Source organism: Bufo bufo, chromosome 5 (assembly GCF_905171765.1).
Source record: "Bufo bufo chromosome 5, aBufBuf1.1, whole genome shotgun sequence".
In the NCBI taxonomy this organism is placed as follows: domain Eukaryota; kingdom Metazoa; phylum Chordata; class Amphibia; order Anura; family Bufonidae; genus Bufo; species Bufo bufo.
The window spans coordinates 240644392-240661751 of NC_053393.1; the positions used below are offsets into that span (position 1 = coordinate 240644392).

At 40.3% G+C, this 17360-nt stretch overlaps 1 protein-coding gene across 1 annotated transcript in view; it reads left to right on the forward strand.

The window, feature by feature from the left end:
* LOC121002484 (calcium/calmodulin-dependent 3',5'-cyclic nucleotide phosphodiesterase 1C-like) overlaps window positions 1–11569 on the forward strand; it is a 233207-nt gene extending 221638 nt beyond the window's left edge. The window contains exon 3 of the mRNA XM_040433936.1: window positions 11361–11569. Within this exon, the coding sequence (XP_040289870.1) occupies window positions 11361–11569 (209 nt within the window). The remainder of the gene's footprint in view (window positions 1–11360) is intronic.
* The last annotated feature ends 5791 nt before the right edge of the window (window positions 11570–17360 follow it).

Here is a 17360-nt window from a genome sequence, read left to right on the forward strand (position 1 = left end):
GATCCTGACTGTTCGCAACACCAGCTCCCACGCCACTCTCCTCATCACTACTTGAACGCCTAGTAGAGGAAAGGACAGAGGCAGGTTGAGTATAGGTGAGGGCACAGAGCCTTCTCCCGGGCCATGCCAACTAAGGGTTGTGTCTGATGAACCCACCGACTGTTGGCATCTACAACCGGGTGAGCAATTCCTCCGCATGCGGTCCGCAGACAACAGCAATCCCCAGCAGAAAATGCGGACCGCATGCGGAGGAATTGCTCACCCGGTTATATACGCGCTACAGTCTCTGGGTTTGGAGCATTTCCACCCGTTTAGGCCACTTTTTTCAGTGAGTTTTTGTCTTTATGTATATGGAATGTGCCACTTCATTTTGTTGGTAACATTCTTTTGCACCTGGTAGCTTCTGTGTCACATGGTCTGTTGTGGGTGCGGCTCACAGCATTATTTTACCTCACAATGCATTGGTGATATCACTATGGAGGCATGTGAGAGCCTGGCTGTGAGTTAATTTATAGCATTGTTCAGACCCTGTTAACACACCACACACCGTGACGTGGTGCATGAGGGGCTCCGATATGTTCCTGACTGGAAGATATTGGCAAAGTTCTCAGCTTTTAGCATCGGCTTGAGGAATTAGCTAGTATTGTCAGTTGCGTATCATTTTGGTGCATTTTCTGCAGTGATTTGTGTGCACTAAACACTTTCAACACATATAACTGCAGAAGTGAACTGAGAAGATATCTTTCTTTTTGTACTGAAATAGGCCACTAAACAGTTTCGCCACAAATAACTGCAACAGTGAAGTGTGTATATATTTTTATTTCTGTACTTAAATAGGCCACTAAACACTTTCACCACAAATAACTGCAACAGTAAAGTGCGTATATATATTTTTCTTTTTGTACTGAAATAGGCCACTAAACACTTTCACCACAAATAACTGCAACAGTAAAGTGCGTATATATATTTTTCTTTTTGTACTGAAATAGGCCACTAAACACTTTCACCACAAATAACTGCAACAGTAAAGTGCGTATATATATTTTTCTTTTTGTACTGAAATAGGCCACTAAACACTTTCACCACAAATAACTGCAACAGTAAAGTGCGTATATATATTTTTCTTTTTGTACTGAAATAGGCTACTAAACACTTTCACCACAAATAACTGCAACAGTGAAGTGCATATATGTTTTTCTTTCTGTACTGAAATAGGCCACTAAATTCTTTCAAACCATATAACTGCAGAAGTGAACTGAGAATATATTTTACTTTTTGTACTGAAATTGGCCACTAAACGCTTTCACCACAAATAACTGCAACAGTGAAGTGTGTATATATTTTTCTTTTTGTACTGAAATAGGCCACTAAACGCTTTCAACACATATAACTGCAGAAGTGAACTAAGAATATATTTTTCTTTCTGTGCTGAAATAGGTCACTAAATGCTTTCACCACAAATAACTGCAACAGTGAAGTGTGAATATATTTTTCTTTTTGTACTGTAATAGGAAGCTAAACACTTTCAACACATATAACTGCAGAAGTGAACTGAGAATACATTTTTATTTCTGTACTGAAATAGGCCACTAAACGCTTTCACCACAAATAAATGCAACAGTGAAGTGCGTATATATTTTTCTTTCTGTACTGAAATACTGAAATAGGCCACTTAACGCTTTCACCACAAATTACTGCAACAGTGAAATGCATATATATTTTTCTTTTTGTACTGAAATAGGCCACTAAACGCTTTTACCACAAATAACTGCAACAGTGAAGTGCGTATATACCTTTCTTTCTGCACTTCCTCTGGATCAACTTGCAGGATAACAGGCCGATCTGGATGGACAAATGTCTTTTTTCGGCCTTATGTACTATGTTACTATGTTACTGAAATAGGCGACTAAACGCTTTCACCACAAATAACTGCAACAGTGAAATGGGTATATATATTTTTTTGGCACTGAAATAGGCCACTAAACGCTTTCACCACAAATAACTACAACATTGAAATGCATATATATTTTTCTTTTTGTACTGAAATAGGCCACTAAACGCTTTCAACACAAATAACTGCAACAGTGAAGTGCGTATATGTTTTTCTTTCTGTACTGAAATAGGCCACTAAACGCTTTCAACACAAATAACTGCAACAGTGAAGGGCGTATATATTTTCCCTCTGTACTGAAATAGGCCACTAAATGCTTTCGCCACAAATAACTGCAACAGTAAAGCGCGTATATATTTTTCTTTCTGTACTGAAATAGGCCACTAAATGCTTTCACCACAAATAACTGCAATAGTGAAGTGTGTATATATTTTTCTTTTTGTTCTGAAATAGGCCACTAAACGCTTTCAACATATATGACTGCAGAAGTAAACTGAGAATATATTTTTCTTTTTGTACTGAAAAAGGCCACAAAACTTGCACCTCAATAACAAGAACAAATTGCTGGAATGACAGAGCTGTATAATGGCTATTTGGATCCCCAAATAATCTTTCCCTGCACTTGTAAGGCTACTTTCACACTAGCGTTCGGGGCTCCGCTTGTGAGCTCCGTTTGAAGGGGCTCACAAGCGGCCCCGAACGCATCCGTACTGCCCTAATGCATTCTGAGTGGATGCGGATCCGCTCAGAATGCATCAGTCTGGCAGCGTTCAGCCTCCGCTCAGCAAGCGGACACCTGAACGCTGCTTGCAGCGTTCGGGTGTCCGCCTGGCCGTGCGGAGGCAAATGGATCCGTCCAGACTTACAATGTAAGTCAATGGGGACGGATCCGTTTGAATTTGACACTATATGGCTCAATTTTCAAACGGATCCGTCCCCCATTGACTTTCAATGTAAAGTCTGGACGCATCTGTCTGAAGCTACTTTCATTTTTTCTGCAATATAATGCAGACGGATCCGTTCTGAACGGATCCAAAGTCTGCATTATATGAGCGGATCCGTCTGGGCAGACCCCAGACGGATCCGCTCTGAACGCTAGTGTGAAAGTAGCCTAAGATGGCTGTCGTATTTATAGGGCTGTGACTTCACAGGACTGGCTGGCTGATGATTGGCTGCATGCATGTCAGTCTGGGTGATCCCTTCCCAGACTTCCTTTCTCCATGTCCTCACACGTGCAGCAGACATTTTAGGAAAAATGCGATTCGTTACCACGAAGCGCGAGAAAATTTGCATCCGTTGCGAATCAAATTTTTCCGGAAATTCGGATCAAATTCCACTTCGTCAGCTTTGATTCGCTCATCTCTACATCCCATCAATGAAAGCCTGGAGTAGGCCATAGATAACGGCAGTAATCAATTAATGATTTTTTGTTTTAATTTTCACAAACCAAATATGAACAAGTCGATCAAAAAATGTATGTTGGAAATTCTTAGTGTGTGTCAATCTTAGGGTCCATTAACACGTCCGTAGAATGGGTCCGCATGCATTACGTAAATTGCGGAATGGGTGAGGACCCATTCATTCTCTATGGGGCAGGAATGGATGCGGACAGCACACAGTGTGCTGTCCGCATCCGTATTTCCGGAGCGTGCCCCCAATCTTCTGGTCCACGGCTCCGGAAAAAAATAGAACATGTCCTATTCTTGTCTGCAATTGTGGACAAGAATAGGCAGTTCTATGGGGGTCCCGGCCGGGTTCATTGCGGATTCGCAATACACTACGGACGTGTGAATGGACCCTTAATGATGTTCTCCATGATAAATTAAGTATTGGTCAGTAGTTTCATTTGCCTAAACCTGTCAATTTGTGATAATTCTTTATTTAACTGTGTAAAGTCCTGTTCGCTATATTAGAATGCCAATCATGTGACACAAATCACTATAGCAAAATCTCCTTCAGTGTGGTAATTTGCATGGGCAGTCTTTTCGCATTCCCAAAATCCTCCCCAAAGCACTGGCACATGTGCTCTGTCCAGCTCTATCATTGGCAATCCGATGGACAGAGCACATGCACCAGTGCTTCGGGATGGATTTTGGGAAAGCCAAATGACTGACCATGCAGATTAGGATGCTAATGAGGTGCTATGAGACTCTTCAGACTGGAATATTGAAGAGCAGAGTCATGGATGTGACATGAGTGAAAGGAGCTTCTGCTACTGCAATGGATAGGATGATGTGACCGGCATTCTGATATAGCAAGCAAGCAGGTAAACAAAGTATATTACAAATTGTCAGGTATAGGCAGACTAAAACTACTGCCCAATACTTAAATTAGCCCATGAGCCCCTTTAGACAAGCTTTCCAGCTTTTTTTTAAATAAAAAAACCGCCACAGTTTAAAATCGAAAAGAAGCCTTTCTCACCTCCAGCGATCCCCTGCTGGGAAAGGCCCACTCAGCCAGGAAAATGCCAGGAAAGGTTGCTGAGCAGTGACTGCCTGGTCGGCCTTTCCTGGTATTTTTGATATTTCTGGTGAGTTGAGCTGGGAAGAAGAGAGCAGTGAGGGCCAGAGCAGAGTTGGAATGGCAGCACTGGAATATCGTTGGAGGTAAGTGATGCTTCTTTCTTATTTTTAATATGTTCTGGCCCCTTTTTTCTAAAAAAATAAAATAAAAATCTCTTTGGAAAACCCCTATATATATTATGTTTCTTCCATTCAGCTTAGGAGGAACACGTAAAATTCAATCGGATCCATGTAAACAGCATTAAAGGGGTTTTCCAGGCTTTTAATATTGATGTCCTATCCTCAGGATAGGTCATGAATATCAGATCGGCGGGGGTCCAACTCCTGGCACCCTGCCGATCAGCTGTATGAGGAGAAGGCATGTGCCATCTCCTGTCTCTTTTCCTGCTCACTGCTGCTATGTGTACAGTGAGCAGGAAGAGAGACTGGAGATGGCATGCGCGCATGGCACGCGCCTTCTTTTCTTACAGCTGATCAGAGGGGGTTTCGGGAGTTGGACCCCCGCCGATCTGATATTTATGACCTATCCTGAGGATGGGTCATCAATATTAAAAGCCCGAAGAACCTCTTTAAAGGGATTTATATTTGGACACCTCATGTCACATACATCTGATCTGAAGCATTTTGTAGCATATCAGTTAAAGGGGTTGTGTTTCTTCAGAAAATACCATTTATCATGCAGCGAAAGTTAATACAAGGCACTTGCTAATGTAATATGATTGTCCATATTGCCTCCTTTGCTGGCCGGATTTATTTTTCCATCATATTATACACTGCTCATTTCCATGGTTATATGACCACCCTGCAATCCATCAGTAGTGGTCGTGCTTGAACACTATAGAAAAAAAACACCAATCTGTGTGAGCTCCCACAGTCCCGGTCACCAGAGAAGCCGGCTCTTTTATCTATAGTGCGCAAGCATGACCACCACTGGTGGATTGCAGGGTGGTCGTAACCATGGAAACGAGTGTGACGGAAAATTGTATTATGTGACGGAATTGTATTATGTGACGGAAACAAGAATTGTATTATGTGACAGAGAATTGTATTATGTGACGAGAATCGTATTATGTGCCTTGTATTAACTTTCTCTACATGATAAATGCCACTTGCTGAAGTGATAAAACCCCTTTAAGCGGAGTTCAAACATGCAGTATACTCATAGTTTTACCTGTGTAGCCAGCACATGGATATACTGTAAAGGCTAAAAGGTGTCCCGTCAATTTTCTTTACATACTGTAAGGAAAACCATTATATTGATCAAGAACATTAATAAATGAACACTTTCTATATACTCACTGTATTGATTGTGCTCCATTCCACCTTTATTTAGTTAAAGTCTATAGATTAGACTACAGACTACACAGCGAGACTGCTGCTATATGGAGTGGTCATGGTCCAGTACATTACAGACTGCTGTCATAAGGAGTGGTTCAGGCTATATATCCAGACTTATATGGAGTGGTCCAGTACATTCCAGACTGCTGTCATAAGGAGTGGTTCAGGCTATATATCCAGACTTATATGGAGTTGTCCAGTACATTGCAGACTGCTGCCATAAGGAGTGGTTCAGGCTATATATCCAGACTTATATGGAGTGGTCCAGTACATTCCAGACTGCTGTCATAAGGAGTGGTTCAGGCTATATATGCAGACTTATATGGAGTGGTCCAGTACATTGCAGACTGCTGCCATAAGGAGTGGTTCAGGCTATATATCCAGACTTATATGGAGTGGTCCAGTACATTCCAGACTGCTGCCATAAGGAGTGGTCCACACTATATATCCTGGCTGCTGTCACAGGGAAAGGTCTAGACAGCACAGACAAACTGATGTCATAGGCAGTGATCCAGATTACATATCCAAACTGCTGCCATTTGGAGTGGTCCAGACTACATAGCCAGGCTACTGTGATAAGGAGTGGTCCAAGCTACATATTGGACTTCCTTTATAAACAGCAGTCCAGACTACAGTGGCATGCAAAAGTGTGGGATCCCCTGGTCAAAATTATTGTTACTGTGAACAGTTAAGCAAGTTGAAGATTAAATCATCTCCAAAAAGCATAAAGTTAAAAGTAACTAAACTTGAAATCAACTTTATTTAAAATTGCTGAAAATGTTCTAAAGATAATTTTTGTAATATACTTTATTAATGTGCTTTGCTTTTTTAGTAGTTAAATAGCCAGCTGAAATTGTCTTCTCTTCAGCGCTGTAAAATCACTAAATTTGTACACTGCTGAGATGTCAGCAGTATACGTATGTACGGATTCCACTGTACTGGGGAATGGGACCGAAGCGAGCAATGTGTACAGATCGCTGCTCCTGCCTGTGCCCTCTGATCTTAGCTAAATCCTGGCATAGTACTCACAGATGTACTCTGTATATATGTACAGTACAGACCAAAAGTTTGGACACACCTTCTCATTCAAAGAGTTTTCTTTATTTTCATGACTATGAAGGCATCAAAACTATGAATTAACACATGTGGAATTATATACATAACAAACAAGTGTGAAACAACTGAAAATATGTCATATTCTAGGTTCTTCAAAGTAGCCACCTTTTGCTTTGATTACTGCTTTGCACACTCTTGGCATTCTCTTGATGAGCTTCAAGAGGTAGTCCTCTGAAATGGTTTTCACTTCACAGGTGTGCCCTGTGAAGTGAATAAGTGGGATTTCTCGCCTTATAAATAAGTGGGATTTCTCGCCTTATAAATGGGGTTGGGACCATCAGTTGCGTTGAGGAGAAGTCAGGTGGATACACAGCTGATAGTCCTACTGAATAGACTGTTAGCTGCTTTTTTCTTGCCATAATACAAATTCTAAGTAAAGAAAAACGAGTGGCCATCATTACTTTAAGAAACGAAGGTCAGTCAGTCAGCCGAAAAATTGGGAAAACTTTGAAAGTAAGGGGTATTTGACCATGAAGGAGAGTGATGGGGTGCTGCGCCAGATGACCTGGCCTCCACAGTCACCGGACCTTAACCCAATCGAGATGGTTTGGGGTGAGCTGGACCGCAGAGTGAAGGCAAAAGGGCCAACAAGTGCTAAGCATCTCTGGGAACTCCTTCAAGACTGTTGGAAGACCATTTCAGGGGACTACCTCTTGAAGCTCATCAAGAGAATGCCAAGAGTGTGCAAAGCAGTAATCAAAGCAAAAGGTGGCTACTTTGAAGAACCTAGAATATGACATATTTTCAGTTGTTTCAAACTTGTTTGTTATGTATATAATTCAACATGTGTTAATTCATAGTTTTGATGCCTTCATAGTCATGAAAATTAAGAAAACTCTTTGAATGAGAAGGTGTGTCCAAACTTTTGGTCTGTACTGTATACATCAGTACATTTGTATATTTGTCCATAGTCTATCTGTATATTTGCTCTCTATATAGCAATATAAACACCTGTATACTTAACTTATTTGTACATAATCCATACATAACTATTACTACTTTCTACACAATCCTTATCTGTATATAATTTGTTTTTATTGCACTTGCTGCCATTTGTACTTCTGATGCAAACTGTATTTCATTACCCTGTACTTTACATGTGTAATGGCAATAAAGTTGAATCAAATCAAAATCAAATTGTCACTGCTTGCCCTGTGAGAGATCTGAGAAGATCGGATAGACTTGCAGCATGTGAGTCTATCTGACAGGTATTTCTGTGTTTCCTTTCTGTTTGTTGTGGCTGGATCCCAACTCTCCACAGGTTCTGGTCGTTAGCTGGTTAATAGGCTCTTTTCAATTCCGCCTCTTACTGCTGACTTTGCGGTTGATATTTTCCTTCTGGAGTTCTATACTGGTTGTTTGTGGATCCTCTACTCCCCGCTCGTCTCAAGCTAAGTCCTCCTGTTTTCTCTTTTGTGCGTGTGTTGCTGCTAGGTCTCAGGAAGACGCTGGTCCCTTCACGGTATAATGTACCGGCTGTCTCATTCCCCTCTCCCTTAGTTAGGGTTTGCTTCAATGTCAGCAGGGCTTAGGTTCCAGCGCATGAGTTCATTCAACATCAGAACTTGCTCATACTGTCAGCAGTCAGGGAGAGGTTCAGGGATTGTTAGGAGGTTACCATTCCCTTCTCCCTAGCTTTGGGGCCTAGTCTGTTTGCCTGTTGTTTGTTTACTTGGTGTTCCTTTTATCCCCATTTGCTGTGACACAAATTTAGCTGAGCTGAGCAGGTGCAGTAATCCATACACAGTGCTTTCTGTGGTACCATTCCACAGTAGGGGAATCCATACATATGTACACTGCTGACATGTCTTCTAAGCAGCTGCCTAACACTCTGAAAATGAAAATGGTCCCACAAAGCAGGAGATAAGAAAAACGTTTTCAGGTTGCCGTGTACTCAGTTTGAAATGTAATTAAGAAATGGCAGTTAACAGGAACAGTAGAGGTCAAAAGAAGGTGTGAAAGGCCAAGAAGAAATTTCAGAGACAGTTGCTCATAGATTGATAGAAAGGCAAACTTGAACCCCTGCTTGACTTCAAAAGACCTTCAAGAAGATTTAGCAGATTCTGGAGCTGTGGTACATTGTCCTACTGTTCAGTACAAATATGGCCTTCATGGAGAAGTCATCAGAAAAAAACTTCTCCTGGATCCTCATTACAAAATTCAGCATCAGAATTTTGCAGAAGAACATCTAAACTAACCTGGTGCAATTTGGAAATAAGTTCTGTGGACCAATGAGGTTAAAATATAACTTTTTGGCCGCAATCAGCAAAGGTATGTTTGGAGAAAATAAAGGGCAAATAATTTCATGAAACGAACACCTCTGCAACCATTCAGCATGGGGTGGATCAACCATGCTTTGGGGTTGTGTTGCGGCCAATGGCACTGGGAATATTTCATGGGAAGAGGGGTAGAGGAAAGAATGGATTCAATGAAATTGAATCAAATTCTGGAAGCAAACATAACAAAGCTGAAGTTGAAAAGAGGATGGCTTCTACAAATGCATAATGGTCCTAAACACACCTCAAAATCCATAATAGTGAAATTGCAGTTCCATTGCATGTCCATGAAAAAAAAATCAGCCCATGAAGATATCCGTGAAGTATCCATGTTTGGTCCGTGTGTCCATTTTTTGCCTTCCTTGAGTCATCTATATTTCACAGATCCTGCTCAGCTGAAAAGTAGTTTCCAGAGTATCTCCTAACAGTGGTCAGTGAAAAACGGACGCACACGGGTTCCGTGATCTGCATAATAGACCACTATGCATGTCTCCAGGATTTTTTTTATTGACCTATGGTCAGTAAAAAATTACTGATATGTGCACAGACACATTAAAATAAATGGGTATGTGTGCTGTATATGGAAAATGCAGGCAGCACACATCAGTAAAAAAAAATGGAAATGTGAATGAGGCCTAACAGAAATTTGACCAGGGGTGCCTGGGTTAATATTGAATGCCACTGTACAGCTGTCATAGGTTGTTGTCCAGATTATATATCTAAAATGTTATATGGAGTGGTCCAAACTACTGTACATATCCAGACTGCTGACATAGGAAGTGGTCCAGGTTATATATTTTAACTGCTGTGATAGTGAAAGGTCTAGACTACTCAGCCAGACTGCTGTCATAGGAAGTGGTCCAGTCGCCCGCAATGCTAGGGAGGCCCGTCCCCATCGCGGCCTGCTATTGGCTGCCCCCCCCCCCCATCTCCGGATGTTTTGATCCGTGTGACTGGAAGATGCAGCGGCGGCCGTACGGGCATCAGGAGCGATGCGGGTGCCGGGGAGCAGGGCAAGTATAACCTGTATGAGGTGCCCAGGCATTTAGAGGGGCATTATAGGAGTTGTACAACCCCTTTGAAGGGATTGTACAGGTTTAGGACATTTTCCCCTAACTCATAGAATCTGTAAAAAATAAACCTCAGTGGTATTTCTTCTTTAATATTTTGCTGATTAATGTGAACAACTACTAAACCAGATTGTATTCCTTCTTTGAGGGCCAGTGTATCATAAACTAAAGAGGACCAAAAAATGCAGTGCGATCTGAATGCACCATGTTATAGTGCAGGAGGAGTTGATCAGATTGATATATGCAGGTAGTTTTGTTGGAAAAGATTCAGTAAAACTTGTAATTTTTACATTTCTATCTGCAGCCCTGTGAATACCTATTGGTACAGGAGGGGGGGGGGGGGTTATGAGTGACTGACAGATACCTCTGTATGCACCTCTTATACACAGTACGATCAGTCACTAATAACCCCTTCCTCCTGCACTGATAGGTATTCACAAGAGGTGGAAAAAGCAAAGATATAAATTTCAGGTTTCACTGAATCTTTTCCCACAAAAATATATATCAATCTAACATAGTAACATAGTACATAAGGCCGAAAAAAGACATTTGTCCATCCAGTTCAGCCTGTCATCCTGCAAGTTGATCCAGAGGAAGGAAAAAAAATAATCTGTGAGGTAGAAGCCAATTTTCCCCACTTTAGGGGAATAAAAAATTCCTTCCCGACTCTAAACAACTCATCTTCTCTTGCTCTAGAACATATTGCTTTCAGATTACATTGCATTCTTTGGTCCTCTTACGTACACTGTATTTTTCACAGCAGAAAATCTGTAGCAGATCTGACCAAAATCTGCAGTGGCAAAATCAGCAGAGTTTTAAGTAGAAACATTGGATTTGCTGCAGATCTCGCACTCTGCGTTGTAAAGAGTGAATCTGCAGCAGATATCTGCAAACATAAATTAAAAAGCTGTATATTTTATATCTTCTCCATATGACATGTTATCTGCCGAGTACATCGAGCCATCTTTCCACATTGTGTGGCTGAGATGTATTTTAAATCCCATTCACTTCACTGCTACTGTAAATGCTGTTGATTTTCCTCACAAAATTCTGCATTTACACTACGTATAGCTGTACTGATAACTAAGATGCTTCCCAATAGAATACAAGAACTGAAAATTTTACACATACCTTGTTTCTGTTTTAGGGTCAAAATCTCAGAACAGCCTATGGAATAGCATTATTAGTGGACTGAATCTCAAGGAAAAACAGAAGCCAACGATAGCCACTGATCCTCGCAGCCCTGAAGAGATTTTAGCTGATGAATTGCCACAGATCGAAAGCCCAGATGCAATTCCGAAAGCATCAATCAGGTTTGATGCATACCGCACTTGTGTATATTTGCTTATTGTGTAATTTGGTGGATTACTATGAAATCTGTGCTGTATTTTTTTGTTAAAGCTAAATATGAAGAGCAGTTTGCGACACAATGAGAACATTTGTCACGGTAGACATTTATTGCTATGTTGATTTTGTGGTTGATGTTGCTCATAACTTTGTTTCACAGCCCAATGATCTGATATTAAATCAGTTCTTACAAGTGGAAAAATTGAAATAATGTTACAGTTCAAAACTGAAAAAAAAAGTATTAAAAAATGTAAAAGTATTGTTCATGTAATTACAGACTGGCTACTGTTTTATTATTCCAGTTATCCGTAGCCCGTATCAGTTAAAGGGGTCGACCACCTTCTGGCTTCTGATGACCAATGTGTATGTAAAATGACTATATAGAACTTACCAATATATAGCCTTTGTTGATATTATGTGTTATTTGCTATATTTCAGAAGGTATTCTTCCTTGTTGGCCAAGTCCTTTGTACTGTACAGTGAGAGGTTCTGTCCATAAAATGGCCGCTGATGGAGGGTCATGTGATCCGCAATTAAAATAGCCCACACCTGCCTTAAACTTTCAACATTGCAAGTGCAGAAGATAGATGTGGTGTACTTGAGGGAAGAAGTAATGTGTCTGAAGATATTTTTGCTTGGTCACATGATCCTTCATCAGTGGCCATCTTATGGACAGGTCTTCTGTGAAGATTTGCCCAACAAGGAGACATGACTTATGAAATGTAGCAAACGGCACAGAATATCAACAAAGTTTATGTTAGTAAGTGTCATATAGTCATCTTACATACGCATGGGTCAAAGGTAGCCAGAAAGTGGCCAACCCCTTTAACTAAGTAGATATGTGGACATCTATAGTGCTTAAACCTTCATTAAAGCTATTAGGACATAATTCCCTTTATTAAACTGCAGGGATGGATGGAAGCCCTGCCAACAAATAATTAAAAAGGGAATGATTCTTGTAAAAATGTTATATTAGATAATTGCTGTTCAGTCAGATGAGTAGTACATCTCTTCAAGTGGCTCCAGGGTTGGAAGTTATCTTTACTGTAATATGCGGTGACCTCTTCAGCAATAATTATGACATCTTGACAACCCTATTAACTTCTGGAATTCCTGGAATACAGGCACTGGCCTAGTGGCTAATGACACTTAGGCCTCATGTTCATTGCCATATTAAGTATCTGTGTAATATGAATCTGCCATACAGTGGTCATAACCTGCTATGGGCCTGTATTGTACCACCATGTGCCCTTATTTTAGGCACATGTAGGATTTTTTCTTATGAATTCAATGAAAATCTTTGAGTAAAAAATTAGACATGATCCATCATTGAATGTAGTAACAACTGTATTTTTACTTGGAGGAATTGCTTCTAGTGATAATATGGTACTTTGCAGAGGCACCATACAGCAGCAAAGGGAGATTGTGTATGATCAGAATACCACCCTGTTGTGAATTGATCTGGTCAATTGGATTTGCTGGCAGCAGAGGAGGAATTAAAATACAGCTATATGTGGACTTTCTTTGAACATGTCTAAACTTTACTTTATTTTGGAAATTATATATTTCCAAGATTTAAATAGTCACTAACTTTTCACACAACTTTGCATAAATCAATAGTACAAGCGACCATAAGACATTTTGTAATACAGTATGTCTTATCCAAGATAAATGTCTAGTTCTTGTTTTATCAGTTGTTTACCTCCTCCTTGCTAATTGCTTTTCTCTGAAATATGCTTTGAATCTGTCCAGGACAGAGCAGCTTTCAGAAGGATCAGGTTACACATGTCAATACATGTCTGTGGGGAGGAGTGAGCAGGAGCTGAGTGAGATAGGACTCTGGAAGAGGCAACAAAGAGACTTCTGCATCTAAATAGGATGTATATAACTCAGCCCTAGTGCTTTATTCACAACCATACAGGTCAGTACTTCTCTGTAATAACCACTGTGATCCTGGGGCTGAGTGAGTAAGAGAAGGCTAAGGAGATGTCATCTAGCCTCCACCTACCATCTCTGGGAAAACTGCAAAATAGACATTCAGCATGCACAGGAGAAAATTGCTTAAAATGCCAGATACAAGTAGTGGCCAGAAATAGTTATTCCTTGTGTACATACACTATACTATTGATTAATGTAGAGTTTGTTGAAAGGTTAGGTAAACTTTAAGGGGGTTGTTCCATAATAGCCATTAGTTGTAAACTCTCCCAAATTGCTAGTGATGCTCCCAGTAAGAGTTCACAGTTAGTGTTCCTTAGCAGATGGGCTTGTTCTTTGCTGTCTGTGCAGCATGAGTAGTAGAGAAGGTGGAAATGATTCATTGGAGGCTGTTTCCTACAAGTCACATAATGCCATGCATTTACCTTCTCTTTATTGGTCTTCCGACAGCCTCATATATATGTGCAGTCTCCTTCCCTCTTGCTCCTGTTACTAAAACCTGCACAAATATGATAAATAATATGGCTCTGCATGGTCATCACAATGCTATTGATTTCTTGTGTGAAGTACAGACCCACTCTAAACCTCCCTTTATATACACAGGGGGAACGGAACTCTCATTTAGATGAAGGCATATTAGGAGGCAGCAATGGGTGGCTCATTTCCCTAGGCTCTTTTAATGTTAACCCCTGCAGCCAACTGATAAATAGGTTTACAACAGAAAATGCCAGCTCTATTATGCAGGTGCTTGGCTGTATATTCTTCAGTTCTAAATGTATGTATATGCAGTGCTTAAAGTTTTCTGGGCCGCTAACCGGTAATTTACTCAAACCTTATTTTAAATAAATTCTGCCCCTATCTAACAGTTGGATAGGGTTGTACACCACTGCGTATCGCTGCGACGGGAATTGCTGTCCAATGAGCTTTGTAGCACATACATGTCATATCACAGCCTCGTTATATGGAATTGAAGAGAACTGTTGGGAAGGAACAGCAGAAGGTTCCAAACAGAGCAAGTGTCATATCTGGTGATAGCAACAATTTATTACGAGCTTCCAATGGAATTCATTAACTTTATGAAAAGAATCATTTTGCAGGAGACCCCCTTTAAGTGTCCTTATTCATAGTGTCACAGCATGCATAGACACACAGAAATATTAACTTGGTTCTTTCATACAGAATATTTACAACATGTTGTAAATGTTGAAAGCCTCCACCACACATGTCCCAATCTTTCCACACCACCCATCACAATATTAGTTCATTGTTTTAAATGATGAAAGACAGACATGACTATAACCCAATTAGAGGAAAGCTTTGTTAATTGCTGTCAAACAGATGGGATATAATTAGTGATTTAGAGTTAGGGGATGGGGTGGCATTTTATCCAATTAATGTTTCTTTTTCTTTTTACTAGAATAGATGTTACATGTTTATTCCTGTATTCTTACTATTCTTGTGTGTTCAAATGATTTGTTTAAAACATCTGTAAAGAATGGTCATTCCATATACAAAAGCAAAAAAAGGAATGTGAAACATTTTTATGTAATTCTGTGAATTGATATTGAACTGACAAACATTATGTAGGCAGTGGCGTAACTACAATTGACTGGACCCCACAGCAAATTTTTGAATGGGCCCCCCCCAGCAACTTCTTCGCAACCCCCAACTCATGTTCCACCCCCACTCTTGTGGCTAGTAGTGTTGATCACGAATATTCGAATTGCGAATTTTTATCGCTAATATAGGTACTTTGAAAATTCGCGAATATTTAGAATATAGTATGAAAACCGACATCTGCAGTACTTTAAGAAGTGGCCAAAGGAGGAAAAAGGCGCTCATAGGGTGAGTAGGTTCAGAACAAGCTTCCAAATACAGGAAGAGTGGTACTGCTCACCTGTTATTGTTGCACCTAATCTGCAGTACTTGCATGGCGGATGTCGGGAAAGGGTTAATGCAGTACAATGCGGTAACTAAAGCTGTATGGAATTTTGACATATTAAAATGAGTTGACTGAAACTGCTATATTAAAGGGCATTTGTCATTAGATTTGTATCTATGAAACTGGCTGACCTGTTGCATGTGTGCTTGGCAGCTGAAGACATCTGTGTTGGTCCCCTGTTCATATGTGCCCGCATTGCAGAGAAAAATCGATGTTTAAATATATGCAAATGAGCCTCTAGGAGCAATGGGGGCGTTACCGTTACACCTAGAGGCTCCTTTGCAACTGCTGCGCCCTCTAGGTCAAATTGATTGACAGGGCAAGGCGTGATGATTTTACAATTTCTGGCCCTGTCAATCAAAGTGGAGAGAGCGCAGCAATTACAAAGAATGCAGAGCCTCGAGATGTAGCAGCAATGCCCTGGTTGCACCCAGGCTCTCATTTGCATGTATTTAAAAAATATTTTTATCGGCAACGCAGGCACATATGAACATGGGACAGACACAGATGCCTTCAGCTGCCAAGTGCACATGAAACAGATCAGCCGATTTCATAGGTTCAAATCTGCTGACAGATGCCCCTTAATTCAATTCTTGCAGTATAATGCATTCACTAAAACTGCATTTTATTTTGACGTAATACAATGTATTGAATTAAATTGCTGCATTAATGCTGTACATTGCATTTACTGCATGGTATATTGACATTATACAATGTGTTAAATGAACTTATATATTAATGTAGTACAATATGTTCACTAAAACTGCATGGTATCCTGACGTAATGCAATGTGTTGAATAAAACTGTTATATTATTGTAGTAAAATGTACTATCTATAACTGCACTGTATCTTGACGTCATACAATGCATTGGATTAAATTGTTATATTAATTAAAAAGTACGGAAACTTGAGCCACTGCAAGGGTCTTAATCGTAACCCATGTTATGATTAGGACCTGGTGTTGAAACGTGTAAACCTTGCAGTGGCTCAAGTTTCTATACTTTTTAAGTGTTTGGAATAAATATAGACTTTTTAACAGTGGTCATCAGTGCTGGAAAATCTGTTCATTTTCACATGCAGTTATTGCAGCACAATGCATTAACTAAAACTGCACAGGTATATTGACGCAACGCAAATGCGTTAAATGAAACTGATATATTGATGCACTGAAGTGAGCTGAAACGCCAGTCATAAATGGTGGCTAAATTGAAACTGTTCAATAGTAACTAACATTGGTTAACCTGCCCTGCTACAAACACACAGGTAAAATGCGATGAACTGCTTGTTTGTACACCGTAGCAAAATTGCAGTTGTTTGTTTGGGAATTAAAAGAGGCGCAATTACGGTATACATCCCCTTCTACTAACACACTAGTATTGATACACTGAAATGCGTTGAAATGCTTAATGATAAATGTTTCGAAAGGAAAAACTTGTTTTTCAAAAAAAATAAATCTGCAGGTTTTGTAGAAAAATGTATGCTGTTGGTGTTGGGAAAAATACTATAAAACACTTATGAACTGTAGAAAGTCTAGAAGTTTTTAAAAAAAGAAATAAGGTTGGCTGTTCATGTACATGAAGTTGATGTAGGAGTTTGGTGACTACAGAATTTTCAGTTTGTACATGAACTTTCCACTTGCTTCCAGCACCTTATGTCAGAATAACCCCCCCCCCCCCCCCCACACACACACACACACAGGTCTGAGTGACCACCCTAATTCAAGATTCCCTGTACAAGATGGCAAATGGTAGGGCAGGCGGCATATGGCTCTCTGCTCCACAACAGAGTTCAACTGAGAATGTTGCTCACCTGGGGGTCGCCAGTCCTTCCCTGGTGGGCCCTACCATATCAGTGAGCCCAGGGCCCATATCTTACTTAAAGAAATAATGCCCCTGATGAGTTTATTTTCATATTCACCTGAA